At 40.7% G+C, this 18286-nt stretch overlaps 2 protein-coding genes across 11 annotated transcripts in view; one reads left to right on the forward strand and one right to left on the reverse strand.

Annotated features, from left to right (window-relative positions):
* Positions 1–15804, forward strand: part of ENPP6 (ectonucleotide pyrophosphatase/phosphodiesterase 6) — a 28358-nt gene extending 12554 nt beyond the window's left edge. Inside the window, exons 3-8 of the mRNA XM_081208968.1 lie at positions 1977–2088; positions 2873–3014; positions 6092–6271; positions 7845–7982; positions 12247–12370; positions 15556–15804. Coding sequence (XP_081065094.1) covers positions 1977–2088; positions 2873–3014; positions 6092–6271; positions 7845–7982; positions 12247–12370; positions 15556–15761 — 902 coding nt within the window. The 3' untranslated portion in view covers positions 15762–15804. The remainder of the gene's footprint in view (positions 1–1976; positions 2089–2872; positions 3015–6091; positions 6272–7844; positions 7983–12246; positions 12371–15555) is intronic.
* The window catches only part of LOC308595138 (uncharacterized protein), a 61274-nt gene that overhangs the window by 37426 nt on the left and 5562 nt on the right, over positions 1–18286 (reverse strand). For all 10 annotated transcript variants that reach the window (XR_014011742.1, XR_014011743.1, XM_081209129.1 and 7 more), the window contains exons 2-3: positions 14915–15060; positions 11638–11719 (exon numbers count right to left, since the gene is read on the reverse strand). The gene's annotated coding sequence lies outside the window, so the exon portion shown is untranslated. The remainder of the gene's footprint in view (positions 1–11637; positions 11720–14914; positions 15061–18286) is intronic.

An 18286-nucleotide genomic window follows, 5' to 3' on the forward strand; every position in this document is an offset into this window, starting at 1 on the left:
GGTCGGTGCGCACGGACCCCTCTCGCTCTCCAAGCTTCAGCAAAAGCCTGCATTCGCACCATAGGACGCACACACATTTCCCCTTCATTTTTGGAGGGGAAAAAGTGCGTCCTATAGTGCGAAAAATACGGTAATATGATACCTACTACTACTACTACTACTACTACTACTACTACAATACAAAATAGTGCAACTGGGGTAGTTAAATGGTCTAAATACCAAAAGAGATATAGGCAGAGCAATCAGACAGGCTGCAGACGGACAAAAGCCTTTGCAGTTAGTTGTACTAAGCGAAGGGAATAGCCCTTTGTGTAGGCTCTCATCCCCTCTGTTGACTGGTTTTGGAGATTTTTGTACAGTTTCAGAAGCTGCAGAGCCTGCCTGATTGGAGATGATGATGGTGGGACAAAAATGTGTGCATGCTCAATGGAGAATAATGACTGTGTACCTGTACTATGATTTTGAAAAATTGGTCTTCAGCCTTAGAGCCCACCAAGCTATGCTTTACAAAATCATGTTTTTGCTCACCGTTTCTACCTGCTGGCATGGAGGAAATACACAATGCCATAGAAAGAAGGCCCATGTTCAGGTGGGCCTTAACGTTTAGGAAAATGTGCTTTATGAAGCTCTCTATAGGTCAGACGGACATAGTAAAATGCAGCACAAAAAAAGAGGGGGGGGACCTGAAAGCGGAAAAAGAACAATAATAGAAACCCAAGAGCACAAATGCTACGAGGAGCAGAAAATGCTACGAGGACCATCAACACCTGGCCTCTTAGGGCAGCTGCTGAGAACTAGTAGTTACTAGATAACACATAATTTTTGAAAGCATGTAATTCATTACTTATATAGAGGGCATCTGACATCCCTCAGTTCTAGTTACAGGTAGGTAGCCGTGTTGGTCTGCCATAGTCAACACAAAATAAAAAAAAAAATAAAAAAATTCCTTCCAGGAGCACCTTAGAGACCAACTAAGTTTGTCATTGGTATGAGCTTTTGTGTGTATGCACACTTCTTCAGATTCCTCAGTGTAAGACTTCCCACATTATTTGTTTTCTCCAATGCCACCACCATTTCCCCTCATTCCTCCTTTTGTTTGACTCTCCTGGGACTATTCAAGAAAATACATGTTACAGAACTATGATTTCAGGGTGTCTGGGTTATGAAAAACTAAACTGCTTGTGTTTTTTGTTGCTAAGCAGAGCAGCTATAAATATTAATACTAAAACACGGTTCTCCTGTGTTCAGAGCTCATGTTCCCCCCTTTAGAAGTTGCCACAAGCTTCTAGGACTCAAAGCAGTGCATTTTTTCTGGGAAAGGTTTGAGGTGACGGAAAGTTAATTGGTGTAAAATGCTTTCATAAGATCCTGTGGGGAAAGAGATTCAACATTTCAGTTCCAGAAAGAGGTTTTGCACATCTAAATACAAAATATTTGGTAAAAGTATTTTTGAAATCTAGACTATTGCTGTTCTTAATTTATTGTAATATGGAGCAGTGTAACTGATTAGTCCTATACAAACAAAACTGATTTTTGAATAAAATTAAGAGTTTTTATTTGAAAAAAATTGGTTGAATTTTAAAATAGTTTAATTCTAACAAGCAGCTAACCAAAATGGCTGCAAATCCTTCAGATTCCAGTTCTGAATGTTCAAAATTAGCCCTTTTCTTTTGGGAACATACCAGGAATATACAGAATTCATGTCTAAGGTCAACATTTTTTATTTTCAGATTTTGGGTTTCAAGACGGATGTTTACGGGGTGCCCTGGATATTTTAGGGGAGTGCAGGGGGAGGAGAGAAAGAGGAAGTCCTGGTGCAAAAGCAGAACTTTACTGGTGCAGGCTTGTATATCTCAAGCTAAGAGTTAAGAGTTCCTTTCAATATATCCATTCCTATCTAAATATTGATAACATTATTTAAATTCGTAATTCAAAATTCGGAAGCTGAATTAAACTAATTAAACACTTTGCTTTAGGGTGTGAAGTTGAAATCCTTGGAATTCGACCTACCTACTGCCTACCATATTATAGTGTTCCAACAGATGGCAATTTCTCCAATGCTGTATATAGTGCTATTGAGCTTCTGAGGTAAAGTAATCAAATGTTTTATTTATTTCTCTAATCTGAGGAGTAAAACCTTCCTCCCCATAAGAGTAGCAGCATGATATGATAACAAAGGTAATTCATTTTGGTTTTCTGCATTATGGGAGATGCGAGAAAGGACCCTTAATTGAGATAATGCAGGGAGGGGGTGGCAGATGGGGGGGGGGAAAATATGGCAAAGACCAACAACGTTTCCCTCAGTTCCCTCTTTGTTTTCATCTCCAGTTAAATTTGACACACAGACACACAAAGATGGGGAAAGAGGAAGAAGTCAATAATGGTTATGGATGTAGCACTTTCCAAATGAAGATTTGTACTTATTTATACAACTGCCTTCCCAATGTACAGTATTCTGAAGATTAGTTCGGCATGCTAAAAGCCACTGAAAGCATCAACACAAACTGGCATTTGACCATAACAACTGGTTGTGTGAACTTTACCATTAGTTCCGAAGCTGCTCCACTTGGAACGGCCTGTTTACTTGTTGACTATATCTATAAACTGTCTTTTGGACAAAACATTTAGGATATAAAAAAATGGCTTACAATATAAGAAACAATGGTCCAATGGGGGGAGGAAGAGGCAAATTAGCAAATTCAGGAATGTAGAGGAATTAAAAAGCATGGCCTGCGCCTTTTCTGTCTGCAACACCTAGCTGCACATGGCATGAAAAAATCCAAGTCTTAGTGTTGATTCTGAAAGATGCTTCAAAATAGTAGCATACTATACTTGTTTTACACCAAACTCTTTTGTGGTGTTGCTACTCTAGAAGGGGCAGAGCGGATATGGCAGCAGTGTATTATGAACGGATTGATGTAGAAGGTCATCACTACGGTCCCTCATCTATTCAGAGGAAGAATGCCTTAAAAGCAGTGGATAACGTATTGCAAAATATGACAAAGCTTATCAAGGTTAGTGTTACTTAGAGGCTACAGGGTCTGTTAATTGCCCCACAGTCCTTTCCTTATCTTTGTTAAACATTCTTTGTAACTATGCATCAAAGGTTTCATCACACCTTGTGTATACATCTACACATCGTTTGAAATGGTAACACACATTGTACATGTTCCAGATGTGAGTCATAGGTAAAGGTAAAGGGACCCCATGACCGACTCTGGGGTTGTGGTGCTCATCTCACTTTATTAGCCGAGGGAGCCGGCGTACAGCTTCCGGGTCATGTGGCCAGCATGACTAAGCCACTTCTGGTGAACCAGAGCATCGTACGGAAATGCCGTTTACCTTCCCGCCAGAGCGGTACCTATTTATCTGCTTGCACTTTGACGTGCTTTCAAACTGCTAGGTTGGCAGGAGCAGGGACCGAGCAACGCGAGCTCGCCCCATTACGGGGATTCGAACCGCTGACCTTCTGATCAGCAAGTCCTAGGCTCTGTGGTTTAACCCACAGTGCCACCCGTGTCCCTGTGAGTCATAGGTACTTGTGTTCAAATAAATGCACATAACTGCTTCAGATGCAACAGAGTACACTTGCTGTTGCTGTACTCTTAGCAAGTGAAGTGGCCATTGCTGGACGTGATGTCATAAAATGCATAAACACTGCTACTGCTTACATATAAGGAAATAAAGGGAATAGTATATGCTGTGCTTGCAATGGTTCCCAAATGGCTGCCTCCAGATAGTGAAGAAAACCAGTTTCGTCAGAGCTCCAAGGTAAGCTGAGGGACCACCACCACCACAGCAAAGTCAGAATGCCAATGTATGCACGGAGTACCCAATAAATTCGGTGAGAAAGTGAGAGGATTGTCAGTTTGTATGCTCACCTCTTCCAAGTTAAAAGGGACAACTAAGTGCCTGTCTTCAGGGCCCTTAAATTACCCAAGTCCCCAGGCTCAGTATCAGGCACCTTCAATTGTAACATCTACAACACTTCCTCAGCCACCAACCCCATTTAAGCCAAATCGTGCTTTCCAACTAGCCACTAAAGGAGTCATCATAAAAAGGAAAGGGGGAAGAATCTATTTGCCCACTCCCCTGCCATTTGAGCACTGAGCAGAACTGGGAGAGGCCTCTGTCTGAAGCCTTGAATGTGAAACATTCGGGTGACTGGGTACATAGATTTGCATGTTCCCTCAAAGAATGATTAAATCTACCATATTAAAATAGAAAATCAGTGGGCAAGGATTGCTCTTTTTCACTTTCTTGGCATCCACTGACATTTTGCAGCTATGTAATAAATGTAGTCTCCTGCCAACCTAGCAGTTTGAAAGCACGTCAAAGTGCAAGTAGATAAATAGGTACCGCTCCGGCGGGAAGGTAAACGGCATTTCCGTGTGCTGCTCTGGTTCGCCAGAAGTGGCTTAGTCATGCTGGCCACATGACCCGGAAGCTGTACACCGGCTCCCTCGGCCAATAAAGCAAGATGAGCGCCGCAACCCCAGAGTCGGACACGACTGGACCTAATGGTCAGGGGTCCCTTTACCTTTACCTTAATAAATGTAGTAGATGCATTTAGCACGCATAACAGATTGATTCACGTCATCCAGATTACAGCATACAATAAGCATGAGCTAGTAAGATAAAACTGCAGCCTGCCTGCTCATAAGTGTGGGAAGGTGGAAGCAAATTTAATTGATTCTGCAATAACTGCAAGGTTATTCTCTTGATCTTTAAAAGCCTTTCATAGCTTGCAACTGAACATTAAAACCACCAGCACTCCAATATTTCAAGACCTACACATATAAAATAGTGCTCAAGAGGTTAGAATGAGTGCAAGTAGCAAAAGGGTTTTATGGTGTTGTTCCTGCTACTCCTCATTTTATGCTAGTCCATAGACTACTCGATTTAGCTTGGCAAGACATGGTTATATTTTAAAGAAACTATAAAGAATCAGAGAAAGTTAGTCTGCAAACCAAGAGGGTAGTAACTTAGTTGTGACTAACAGCAGAAGCAGATGTTAATCTCTCATTGTGCTACTTCTGAGGGAATATTTATTGTGCAGCCACAGGGAACCCACCAAAACCAGCCTCCCTCTGGCAAATGATCCCTGCTCTAGTAGGAATGTGTAGTCGCAGAAGTATTCACTCAGAGAGGCATGCCTTGCGCCATCATTACATGTCTTTAAGCACCAGACAAAAGCATTCCTCTTTACGCAAGCCTTTAGCCATAATCTATGGCCTGTTAAAGCTGGGTGAGGGGATGACTGCTATTATGATCAGTTTATTATTATGCTGCCTGTTATGCTTTTTATTATGTTTTTATTATTGATGCTCTGTAAAATGTGTTCTTAATGATGTACACTACCCTGGGATCTTTTGATAAAGGGCAGTATATAAATTGAATTAATGATGATGATGATGATGGTTTGGAACATCAAATTGTATATCTCTACCGCTTCCAGCCATTGGCACCAAGAATGAGGGCTGGGTGTGCAGAGACTTAGGTCATTTCCACATTATCTGTTTATTATACTTGCACCTTGATTTGTTTGTGGAAAGTTTTCAGGGAGGTTAGACAGTGTTGGCTATTTATTGAATTCTGAATTGTTTGCAGGGAGGCTGTATGATGCTGTATCAAACAATTCAGTCCATTTCTCCATCATTTTCCTTATCCCCCAAAGCCCAAGCTTTTTGTGGGAAGTGAGTTGACTGTGCAAGACTGCCACACCAACTTTAACTGCGCAACCTGAATTTGCCAGTATAGGAATGAATCCCACCCAAAAAACAGCACATCTGAAAGGGCCCTTACAATCAATGGTTGCATCCTCATCACAGTGTATAGTGTGTATATTCCATCTCTAACTAGACCCATTTATTTCAACTTAAGTGCAATTTTCTCTGAATCAAGACTAGAATATTATTTGATATCAGCCCCTTTTAAGCTTGGAATGGTGAAGAGATTATTCCCCCATGGTACATTTTCTTCTATCAATGATGGCACGGCAGGAATGGTGAATCTGCTTACCGAACTGAAAATGGGAAGTGCACTGTGTATTTTTCCCAAGCTGCAATCACAGTCTTTACTATCTTGACAGGACAAGGGCCTGCAGAATGACCTGAATGTCATTCTTTTCTCGGATCATGGGATGACTGACATTTACTGGATGGAAAAAGTGATCGAGCTGAGAAATTGTATCAACATGAGCGATGTTATACAAGTAAAGGACCGAGGTCCTGTTGTAAGCTTGTGGCCAGCCAAGGAGAAGCAGTCCGAGGCAAGGGACCTTTTCTCTTTCTTTACCCACTTTGTGCCAATCAGGGGTTACCCCTGCTTTCCTGTACCACTTAACACCCAGTTCTACTGCTTGGCCTCCACACTCTGGCGTTACTTGAGCATTCACAGGAAAGAACCTGGTCCATTACTACTACTACTACTGTCGTACCTTGGCTCCCAAACACCTTGGAAGTCGAACGTTTCGCCTCCTGAATGATTGAAAACCGGAAGTGAGTGTTCTGGTTTTCGAACTTTCCTTTGAAAGCCGAACATCGGATGGCTCTTCCGCAGCTTCGGATTGGCTGAAGGAGCTTCCTGCAGCCAATCAGAAGCCGCGCTTTGGTTTCCGAATGTTTCGGAAATTGAACGGATTCCGTTCGACTTCAGAGGTACGACTGTATTATTAATTTATTTTATTTATTAAATCTGCATACCGCCCTATACCCATAGGTCTCAGGGCCGCTCACAAGATAAAAATCACAAAATAAAAACCCAAAATAAATAATCAAATAAATAAAACAAACAAAAAAACAAAACAAAAACAGCCCAATAACCCCCTGAAGGTCTACTGAAGGTGAAGAACCTAGACTAGGAAGAATTACATGTCGTCTGCTAGCGTCCTCCAGTCATGCATCGTAGCCTTAAGGCAGGCTTCCTCAACCTCGGCCCTCCAGATGTTTTTGGTCTACAACTCCCATGATCCCTAGCTAGCAGGACCAGTGGTCAGGGATGCTGGGAATTGTAGTCTCAAAACATCTGGAGGGCTGAGGTTGAGGAAGCCTGCCCTAAGGCAATGCTGCTGTAGTGCCCTTAACAAACTGGGCTCAGCCTAAGAGATTGGTCCATCCTTTATGCGTCATCATGACCTCTGAATCACCTTCCCATCAATAGGTCAGATTTTATCAGCAGGGTCTACATGTCACTTTAAACTGGTGCATGGAACAAAAAGTGGCCACTTGGCTCCTTCCTGTGCCTTCTGCTGCCATAATGCTACCAGCCAAGCCATAGTTTGGCCAAGTAACATGTACAAAAATGCACACACTATAGTAAAGTGTGCACAAAACCCCATATATTCATGAAAATAACATACAAAAATGCATTACATTAGGGAAATAGGATTTGCAAAATTATGTGTGCGGTATTAGGCAAAATTCACTGATAATTTTTTGTAGTAGTAAATTGATGTGGGAATGTGGAGAACTGAAGAAAAATTAGAACTTGAGAAACCAAGTTCACCAGTCACCACTTCCAAGTAAATGTGCACAGGACTGCAACCTTAATGCGTTTCAAAATATTACTACCTAGCTTTGTGACTGGCTGAGCTAGGAATGCAAATACATTATTTACTTCTCAGCAAGATGGGGTGCAGAAGTCCAATTTTCCCTCCTTTAATTATATCCAACCTCAATATTTTAAAAGGAATATTTTTCATGGGATTTTCTGCACAAGTTAGTAAGCCCACAGTGTTCCCATAATAGTTGTTTTTAAAAGACCATATATCTTAGGGCAGTGTGATCATCCATGCCAGCAATTATGATGTGCATTGAGGCTTCATAGCTTTTCTTTCTTTGCAGGTATACAACAAACTGAAAAATGTGCCACATATGACAGTTTACAGGAAAGAGGATATCCCTGCTCGATTTTATTATAAAGAAGGGAAATTTGTCTCTCCTTTGACACTTGTCGCTGAAGAAGGATGGTTCATAGTGGAGGTAAATCATCTGTGTCAGGGCTATACAAGTTGTGACCCATCAAACAAAAGACAGGCATGAATAGTGGCCTGTCTGATGCTTCATAAGTCCTCTGTTTTTTGTTTTTGTTTTTTGCTCTATAGCAAAGCCTGGAAGTTTAATAAGTCCCTTATGGGCCACCATACATGGCTGATATGCTCTATTTTGCTTGTTGGGTCATAGGTTGTACTGACAGTTTGTATGAGTCGTTTTAAACTAAGGCTGTTTTTCAATATAACCGTATTTGGAAGAAAATTAAAGTTAACATATACTGTTTGAAAAGCTGAAATCACATTTTCATTTCAGGAATATAAGGAGATATTTACATCTATTTTAATTAACTGGTTTATTCTAAAATTCATGGGGTCATGAAGAGTCGGACACGACTAAACGACGAAACAACAAAATTCTAAAATTATTTTCACAATATCTAGTTCAGGGTGGATTAGCATTTTACATTAAATATTTTCTCTCTCTAAATGTTAGAAACTTTGCTGATACTGGAGTAAGTATGTCTCTTCCTACTCTTAATTTTTTATTGTTTCTAGCTTTTGAGAATAGCTTTCCACTATACCAGTTGTTCCTGAACCGCTTTCATTATTAACAGAACAGAATTTCAAAAATGGCTTTTTATTATATAGCGAATAATTGATTTTTAATTTCCTCCCTATCAAAGGGACTGTAAAATGGCTGCCAAACCTATCAAATATTATATTCGATATATTTTTAAGGTGTTATTGTTGAAAAGGTCTCAGCAACTCAAAATGTTTTCTTCTTCTTCTTAACTGCTCCATCTCACATCATTTTGAAAAGGCATAAGCAGAACACAGATGTCAGAAATGTCTTTGTCATGTTATTCATCTGCACCATTTTGCACACAATCAGATCTCAATTTTAAGCTTCCTACCATATATAACACCTACAGGTGTAATGATTTTCTTGGCTTGAGAAAACCTTCAATTCTACATCTGGTCCTAAATTATAGCCCAGTGGTTAAATTCACTTTGATTTCTTGGGTAACACTCAAACTGTGGATAGCACATAGTGGTGGAAGATTTCTTGGGGTGGGGAGAGGGTGTCGTAGTCTTGTTGCTGAGCAACTATGTGCAGAGCTCAGTGGAGTGGGAAGACAGCCAACCAGAAGAGTCTCTGAGGTGTACTTGCCTGGAAGGAGAGTCAGCATCCAAAGTCAGGTCCAGTCCTAGGGTCAAGCAAACAGCAATCCGTGTGACCAGACAGTCAAGGGGTCAGGGAATCTGATGGTCAGGGGTTCAAGACAAGCAGGAAGCAGCAAGGTTGGGCCAGGAACTGCAAGTGTTGTTACCAGCACCTGACTGCTGCTGGAAGCTTTGATTAAGAAAGCTAACACCAGCTGCTTCTCATCAGTGTCTCCTCTTCTGTGTTGTTGAAGGCTGATCAGCTGCAGGTGGAATCTCTCCACCTTCAGGCTGCTGTTCAGCAGGCAAAGCTGACTCCTGGCCCATAACAGAGGGACTGACAGTCTTCCAAATGTGGGAAACATGGTATAGTTGAATGCAATTTTGCAGCTCACAGGAGGAACAATAGTGTGCAAAATGAAAGTAAAATTTTAAATCTTTTTAGTAAAAGTGTGTGATGATGCGTGTGCCTACTTTAACAGATTATCAGCATATCATCCGCCATTTTAGACACACACACATATTTAAAAATTTCAAAAGATTAAAATAAAACATAGTTTACGTGGGCCAGGGACACCAGCTGTAGGGGGAAGTTGGTAGAGCACCTCAGCCAGCTATCTTGTTCCAGTTTGTCTGTATCACCCATTACTGTCTCTTTTGTCTTGGAAGCCAACTGCCCAAAACAGAGTTCATTAGAAGCTGGTTGACACCAGGAGAGCAGTAAGGCCTAGAAGTCTTCATAAATAAATAAAGCTGAATTTCCAACTCAATACTATTTTAACCTTGGTTGCTGTAGTTCTTATTATGATTGTCCTGTTAGAGGACTCCATAGATCACCATCTTCAATTCGGAAACATAGCTGATTTGGTAGGTGTCCCCTTTCTTGCTCACCATGTCATATTCCTTCCAAAAAGTAGTAGGGGCTGCCATTAAAACAATGGCCTTACACACATCTGGAGAGCTGTTAGAACTGAATTATGATTTGTTATTTTTTATTACTGCTCAACAAAATATAGGTACAGTTACCTTGGGTTTGGGTTCTGCCAGTGACAAATATGCAAAACTTGAATGTCACTGGCACGACACATTATCACTTGTGTTGGATTTTAGGCTTATACAGTGGAGAGATGCATGATTTCTGCTACACACAGTTGCAGCATAAAATCTGCCACTGCCTCCAGTGATGGGGTGTTCAAATTCCCCTTCCTGTATGAGTGATGCCAACAAAAGTGAGCAATGGCTCGATCCAAAGAATGATGCCCTTCCAATTTATAGCTTCAGTGAATTTGAGCTAGTAACACAATAAACTGATGCTGGAATCCCTTTTGATTTTTATCTGCTTCTATTTATGATGAGAATCCTTGCCTGTCAGCACTGTAGTCATTAAAAAAATAAAAACCTTTAAAAACTCATGAGCCCCTTGAGTATCCATACATTTATCTGTATTTAATAGTCAGCAGATGTACTAGATAATTGAACAATTCTAGCTGACAAATTAAATCTGTTTCCTTTTCTCTATCTATTTTTACTGACAGCACTCAGAGTGAGCAAAGGGGAAAAATTGGCTCCCCCTTCTAACTCCAGAGCCCCTTTACACCGCTGCTCTGTTTAATTCATTTCCAGGCTGTCAGTGGTCTGCACAACGTCTACCACGTTTGCGAGCATTAACCTATGGCCTGCCAAGTCTTACCTAATTTGTAAAATAGTCGTATGCCAGCATGACATAACTTGTTAAACCTTTCAAAATTTGCTAGACGTTGCTGTTGGCTCATCTAGCAGCGCATCAAAACTAATAAATCAAAAGTGCCCTCTGCTCAGGTCCACGTATGAAGAAAATGCCTATCAGTGCCTGTTGAGAATGAAGTCCAAAAGCACAGCAACTTTCCGTACATAAAATCAAACATATTGAATGTATGGGATAATACATTCAAATGTATTATAGGTTTTCTTATTAAACCGATATGTCACCACAGTAATTCAGCTAAGGTGGAAGTCAAAAAACAGGGCCAGAGTTATCAGAATGACATTGGAAAATGGGGACTGTGTTAGTGATGCATACATTCCTGTAAAAGAAGGGTCAAAGCCAGCTCTTCTCAAAACCATTGCTTGCTGCAGCTGTTGTGGCTGAAGTGATAAACCAGAGTTTATTGTTTAAAGGTGAAGCTGCAGTGTGCTGGTGCACAGGGCTAAAATTGGGCCACTTTTCTCTTTCCCATTTCTGCTCCAGTATTTGGCTTAGCATTATGTCCAAACTTGGGCTCATAGGTTGTATCTCTCCAAAAAAAAACCCATAAGTTATAATCAAAGTTTGTTCTTGGCTTACTGGTACAGTAGTGTTTTGTTTGGTGGGAGACAAACAATGGCTTAATTGTGGTTTAAAAGATGCAGAATACAGAACAGAACTCTATAGTATGAGGGTTTATGGGGTAGCTGGAAGAGATACCAAGGCCTTTTCTTAAATTTCCTTGATGCTTACTCACATATATCTCCTTGATAGACGAGTCATCCTGAATTGTTTTCGCAATCATGGATGTAGCTTGGAAGGATGTCTGAGTTTTCTTCCTGCTCTTTAAAAAGATGAGGGCAGTCATTTCATGAAACACTACTGACCTGTTTGTGTTACTATAATACTGTGTAATGGTATTTAATCTATATCAACTAAATAACCAGTTAGACCCATTTACACAGGGCTCTCATCTAGGATGCCCTTCATATTTTTGATTTTACCAACCCTATGTCTATGGAGGACTAAACTGCAGTGCAAAATTAAAACTAGCATGGCAATCCTATACAGTATGCACACTTATCTAGGGCAAGTCTCACTGAACGTGGGACTTACTTCTGAGTGGGCATGCACAGGATTGTGCTTCAGTCATTTAATGAGTAGGTTCTGTATTTGTAGCGCTGTATGACCTTTTGTCAAAGCAATTAAATGCAATTACTTTAGATCCATTCATCTGGATGATCACCTTTACTTGGAAGGAAGTTTAATTAATTCACAGTGGAACTTCTTCTCAATAACTATGTTCAGGACTGAAGCCCAAGATGTGTAACACACTCACGTTAAACAGAATTTCTTTCCCCTACAGAGCAAAGAAAAGCTTCCATTCTGGGAGAATGGAACGGGGAAAAGAGATGCCTGGCAGAATGGATGGCATGGCTATGATAATGAACTGATGGCTATGAAAGGATTCTTCCTTGCATATGGGCCAGGTAGGTCAACTGGAGAAGTAGGTAATCACCCTATTCCTTCCTTGCTTGCAACAGATGCAGTTTTTGGTGCTGTCTGTTGATTGTATGTGGACACGAGTCAATTGTGCAGATTCAGTCTTTCTGCTACAAGTGTGGAGAACTTGTGGCCCTCCAGATGTTGTTGGACTCCAACTCCCATGAACCTCAGCAAGCATGGTCAATGGCCAAAGACCATGGGAGTTGCAGTTTAGCAGTGTCTAGAGGGCCTAAGGTTCCTCACGCTGTGCAAATGAAGCAGAAACAAGAGTTACTCTACTTCCAACTTCTATGCCTTGTTTTAAACTGCTTGGGGAAATAGCATATAACTTGCCTTACCAGCATATTTCCAGCGACTTTGTTAAAATATATTGTCCTAGCCATTATGAACGACGTAAGGGAGCAAAACTAATAAAACGTCTTTCTGTTTAGAGAGCACAGAATGAGAAAGTGTAAATCTTGCATAATATGGAATATTATTTAAATCCTAATCCTAAATCTGTCACGAGCCAGAGCAACATACGCAGTATTTTTTTATAAAAATATTTATAAAAAAAATAAACCACAGTGGTTTCCAACAATATGAAATCCTAAAAAGTTAAAAGCAAGTTAAAAACCAAAAGAATTAAAAACAAGCATCACTATACCATTGTGGGGGGTGTACTCTTTGTTGCCTGCAAAGGCCTGGTGGAATAGAAAGGTTTAAAAGTTGGCACAGAAGGTGCCTGCTGAATCTCTATTGGCAGGGTCTTCCACAAGACTGGGCTGATGACACTAAAGGCTCAGTTTCTCAATGCTGTAAAATTATTTCCTTTCCCCGCCCTCCAAAATAGGGCAATATTTATTTTGTTTAATATTACAATTCAGACATTTCAGTTAAAAGTAAACCTGTTAAGTACGGTAGGTCTGTGTAAGCCGCCACTCAAGGATATATATTATAGTTAAAGGCAATTTTCTTTTGAAAGCTATGATAATTGTGCTGGGCTGAGAGGTTGCCAGTAGTCTGAGATTTCATCAGCTACATTGGATGTTCTTGAGTAATATTGGCAGAAGGAAACATTTAGCTGTGCCCCCCTGTGTTTATCAAAGGTCTAGCTTGTCATGAACTGTTTTTGTTCTTGGAGTTGCAAATTTTGGACCCCTCTGCCTACAGTCAAGGCTCTGTGTACTTTTTATTGTGTTAAAAGAATAATAATCCATCATTCAAACCTTACGGAGAAATTATCTCTCTCCACTCACAGTAAACAAGGAGCAATTTTTCAAACATTTCACCTTGATCCAATCCTTAAACTATTCATGTTACTTGTCTGTTACCAGAGGAGTATCTTTATTTGTGAAAGCATTGAAAACCAGCTTTTGTTGGAGAAATAAGTTCTTTCTACTGAACTCAACAAAAGTATTCCAAGCAGTACTTTTTCATTTCCTGGAACCAGAGCAATTCAAAATTATTCAAGGCTAAGATGAAGTCTCACGGTCTATTCTTTGTCTGTTAAGCATATTCAGTCCAAAGTACATCCAAAGTCATCTCCCCCTCACAGAATGGGGTGGATAAGGTTCATTATTTCCTCAACTGGTATAAAAAAGGCTATATCACCAGCAACATATTCAACTGCCTTTGATTTAACCATTGTGAAAAACCACATCCTATAATTATAATTGGGAGGACTGAGTTGGTTCTTTATTATCAAGTAGGACCCAAACACAAAATGGTAAAAAACATGTGGGCATGCATTTATATATATTCTTGCTATGTTATCTCAGTGTCTTACATAGGAGCATAATGCCTTATATTGATTCAGACCATTGGTCCATCTAGGTCAACAGGCCCTCTCTGAGGTGTTAAGATTGGAAGTTCCTGCCAACCTAGCACTTCGAAAGCATGCCAGTGCAAGTAGATAAATAGGTACCACTGCGGTGGGAAGGTAAACAGCATTTCTGTGTGCTCTGGCTTCCTCCCCGGTTCCCATTGTGCCAGAAGCGGTTTAGTCATGCTGGCCACATGACCCGAAAGCTGCCTGTGGACAAACGCCGGTTCCGTCGGCCTGAAAGCAAGATGAGCACCGCAACCCCAGTCGCCTTGGACTGGACTGAACCATCCAGGGGTTCTTTACCTACCTTAGCCTTACCTTGTTGTAAGCTGAAAATGCAACTCTTTACCTAGGCCTGTGACACCTGAGAGATATACTTTAGGACCCACTATATTCTCTTGATTGTCATTTGTTTTACCTAAATCATGGTGAAGGGAAGGGACCTTAATCATATTATGATCTATACTGGCTGGCAGCAGTTCTTCAGGATCTTAGGCAGTTGGCCTTCCCAGGGCCAGCCTGGTGATGCTCGGAACTGAAACTGCAAAATAGATGCTTAACAACTGAGCTGTAACTGTTTCCCATACCTGGGCATACTATGAGTGGGAAAAGAAAGTAAAACATAATGGAGCAAATATCTCAAAAGAAAATGTTAAGGTTATCAAGGATATGAACACAGCTAATGTGGCACGACGGCCATATATGGAGAAATGGAACATACAGTCAAAATTACTTTGCAGAAATAAGCCTTAGCTGGATTCCATCCCAAACTGATCCAGGATGGCAAGGACTGCAGCAGAGTTGTTACTGTGAAATTCATCCAAATTGGATCCTTCTGCTAGTGGAAAAAGTAAACTGCGGCATAACCTGAAGTCAAGATCCAGGGATGTGATTAAAGGCAAAAGAACAGTGGATACCAGACAACGCCAAACACAGAATATAGGATACCAAACCAACAACATAATGTTACTTAAACAATACTTTTGGAAATACCCACACCTGCTCATGGTCAGCAAGATCCAGTCATTAGGTTAGGAGGTTCTGCCATGTTCTCTCCGATCCTTTGATATTGGACCAGAGGGCCGATTCACAACATGCACTAATAACTGTGCAGTAGTGACTGAAAGCAACTTCACATTGAGGCTGACTAACTGCTATAGTAAGCTTTCATGAGAGTACTATGGGGGGAAATGAACATTTAAATGTGGACCATGCTCGCTAACTTTTGTTTGTGTTACTAAAGGCTTTCTGACCTTATGCAAAAAGCGAGGCAAACGTTAAATTTCAGGTGATATAAATTTAGCTTGCAGTATTGCAAAGTGCGCTACTGATCTAAAATGCCTCATTGTCATTTTGTTTCAGATTTCAAGTCTAACTTCAGAGCCGCGCCAATCAGATCAGTTGATGTTTATAATGTCATGTGCAAGGTTGCAGGAATACAACCATTGCCAAACAATGGGTCCTGGTCGAGAGTGCAGTGTATGTTAAAAAATAATGCCAGTTTGGCACCATCATTCCAGCGGAGCAGCTCTGTGCTGGCACTACTTCTGTTTGTATTGTTTGTATAACAGATCTTGTTACTCCGGTCCCAATACAATGTCAGTCAGTGTGTCCAGTCTTTTTTTTTCATTCGTCATTTGAATAGCAGTATTAACAAAATGCTGTCTGGGGAAAATTATACATATGCATTTCTAAAGCATCAAACCCAGCTTCACGTGTTTATAGGCACTAAGAAACATTATGTAAGCTCCTAGTTCTGGGGCATGCACTACCAATAAAGGGAAGAAGGAACATTTTCCATGGTTTTCATCTCCAGGTCCCTAACCAGCCTCTAGGTGAAACAAGCACATGCTTAAGACTAAAAGGTCTACACGAAATCTAGCAATTCTGTTCCTAGAAGTCTTCCTGGCTTTGCATTTATCTACATGTAGAAGGTATATGGAAAGCTCCATTTGCTGATTAGACAGCCACCCCCACTTAGGCTATCCCTTAAGCAAGGTGTGGGCAGAATTAAGGCTTGAAGGATCTACTCCACTTGTGTCCCCCACCTTTAAATCAAGATCCATCAACCTGAGCCTGGTACAAAAGACTCTGAGCTCAGTGTAGTACCAGAACTGAACTGACCTTAGAGTCCTTCCACAAAATAGATCCATGGCTTACAACTACCCTCCCCAGTGGGTCTCCCACCCTACCCCATTTAATGCTTAATTTTTGTTATTATTGATCAGCTGGGAACAAGAAAGCTTTGCTGATGTACCTCAAATTATCCAGAGATCTACCACTTGAGCCATAAGCCCTTCTCTATATGCACCAAGCATTTGTTCCTAAACCAGGGGTCTGCAACCCGCGGCTCTTTTACACCTTTGCCGTGGCTCCGGGGCGGATACTAGCGAGGGGAGGAGGCGCATTGTGCGCCCTGACACTCCCCACTGTGACGGGCGCTGTACTGGCTGTGACGTTGCATGGGGGCGGTGCGTGCGTTAGTCACGCACCGTCCCGACGTCACCTTCCCGCCCGCCGTCAGATCGCGGCTCCGGAGATATATTTGTTTTAAATGTCGCAATGGTTTTGTGGCTCCCAGTTTTTTTTTCCTTCGGAAACGGGTCCAAGTGGCTCTTTTTGTCTTAAAGGTTGCAGACCCCTGTCCTAAACCAATGATGTTTTACTTGTCTATGGCCTTCTCTGCATTTCTGCTTTAAGCTGAAGACTTTGGCATTTGGCACTGAAATGGTAAACATTTAGATGAGACAAAGTCTCCTTGGTTTTACCAGAACTTAATGGCAATGCCACTCAGCTTCAGATAAAAGATCCAGGTGCTAGTTTTCTATCCTGGCATGGAAGTTACCTCACAAATGTCACAAGTCACTTCTTCATTCCTGTTCTGTGCTAATGCTGTAGATCGGTATGATTTTATTTAGCTTTAGCTTTCTTTAAAATATTTCCAGTGGGAAATAAAATAAAGAGTCCCTACTCTTTGGAAGTCAGGTAACCAAATTTAAAATGTGTTTCCAACTTAACCTAATGCCAGAGCAACCATGTGTGATTAGCATTTCCTTGCATTAAGGTCATTCAGATAATTGAGGTTTTACTGTCTAGAAAAGGGAGAGATGCCAAGCCCTTCCTCTCTTTTAAAGAGATAAGAGTGCATTCACTCACCATAATTGCAAGAGAAAAAATTCCCTTAACAGCTTGAAACACCAGTGTGAATGTTAAAAGCAACTTTTGAAAAATTCTATGTAAAATTAAATTTTGAAAGATTAAATATTCAAAATTCTTCATAGCTTTGGCTTCTTTAAACAGAAGATGTATCAAGGATTACAACTATGCACGAGCCTCTGCATGTCTCTGTCACATAGACACAGATATTAATCCTGACAGAAGAGTTCTGCAGTAACTGGTAAACCTTTATGCAATTTTTTAAAGTTCAAGTGAACCATCAAATCCATTCAAAGGAAAAATAAATAAAAGAAAAACAGTCTTTTGTTACCAAGCTATTGAGTATACAAGGCAATATAGTTCTTTCTAAGCATTTGCAGTAGCTGGGGAACAAGCATCTATTGTTTAAAAGTCTGTGTCATTCATTAATAGACCAGGCACTTTGAATTCTTTGGAGCACTCTCCATGCCTCACCACTAATAATAATAATAATATTTCAAAGCCATCACAAAAATTACTGAATTGCAAGTCAATTTTTCAAGAAGATACCCAAACAGGAAGCACTAGGATATGCAAACAGTACAGAAGTCCTTTGTGTTCTTGTGAACATTTTTTTTTTTTTTGGTATGCTTTGCCTTTCATCTTCTTCAAACTTGAAGACATTTGTGCCATCCTATATATGTTTACTCAGGAGAAAGCCTCTAAGTTCCACAGGGCTTACACCCAAGTAAGTGAGAGCACAGAATGGCACTTTTTGTTTTCTATATATACAATGCGAATTTAGCATAACACTCCATTCATAACAGCTGAATTATCCTGGTTTGCACCAGAAGGGATAGAGTTTTGAACTGAACCATTATTGTATCTGTATAGAAAAGAAGTGCCTTTATTGACTGATGCTGAGCTTCCTCCACAGTAATTGTGGTGGGACAGAGTT

Source organism: Podarcis bocagei, assembly GCF_964188305.1.
Source record: "Podarcis bocagei genome assembly, chromosome: 9".
Classification (NCBI taxonomy): domain Eukaryota; kingdom Metazoa; phylum Chordata; class Lepidosauria; order Squamata; family Lacertidae; genus Podarcis; species Podarcis bocagei.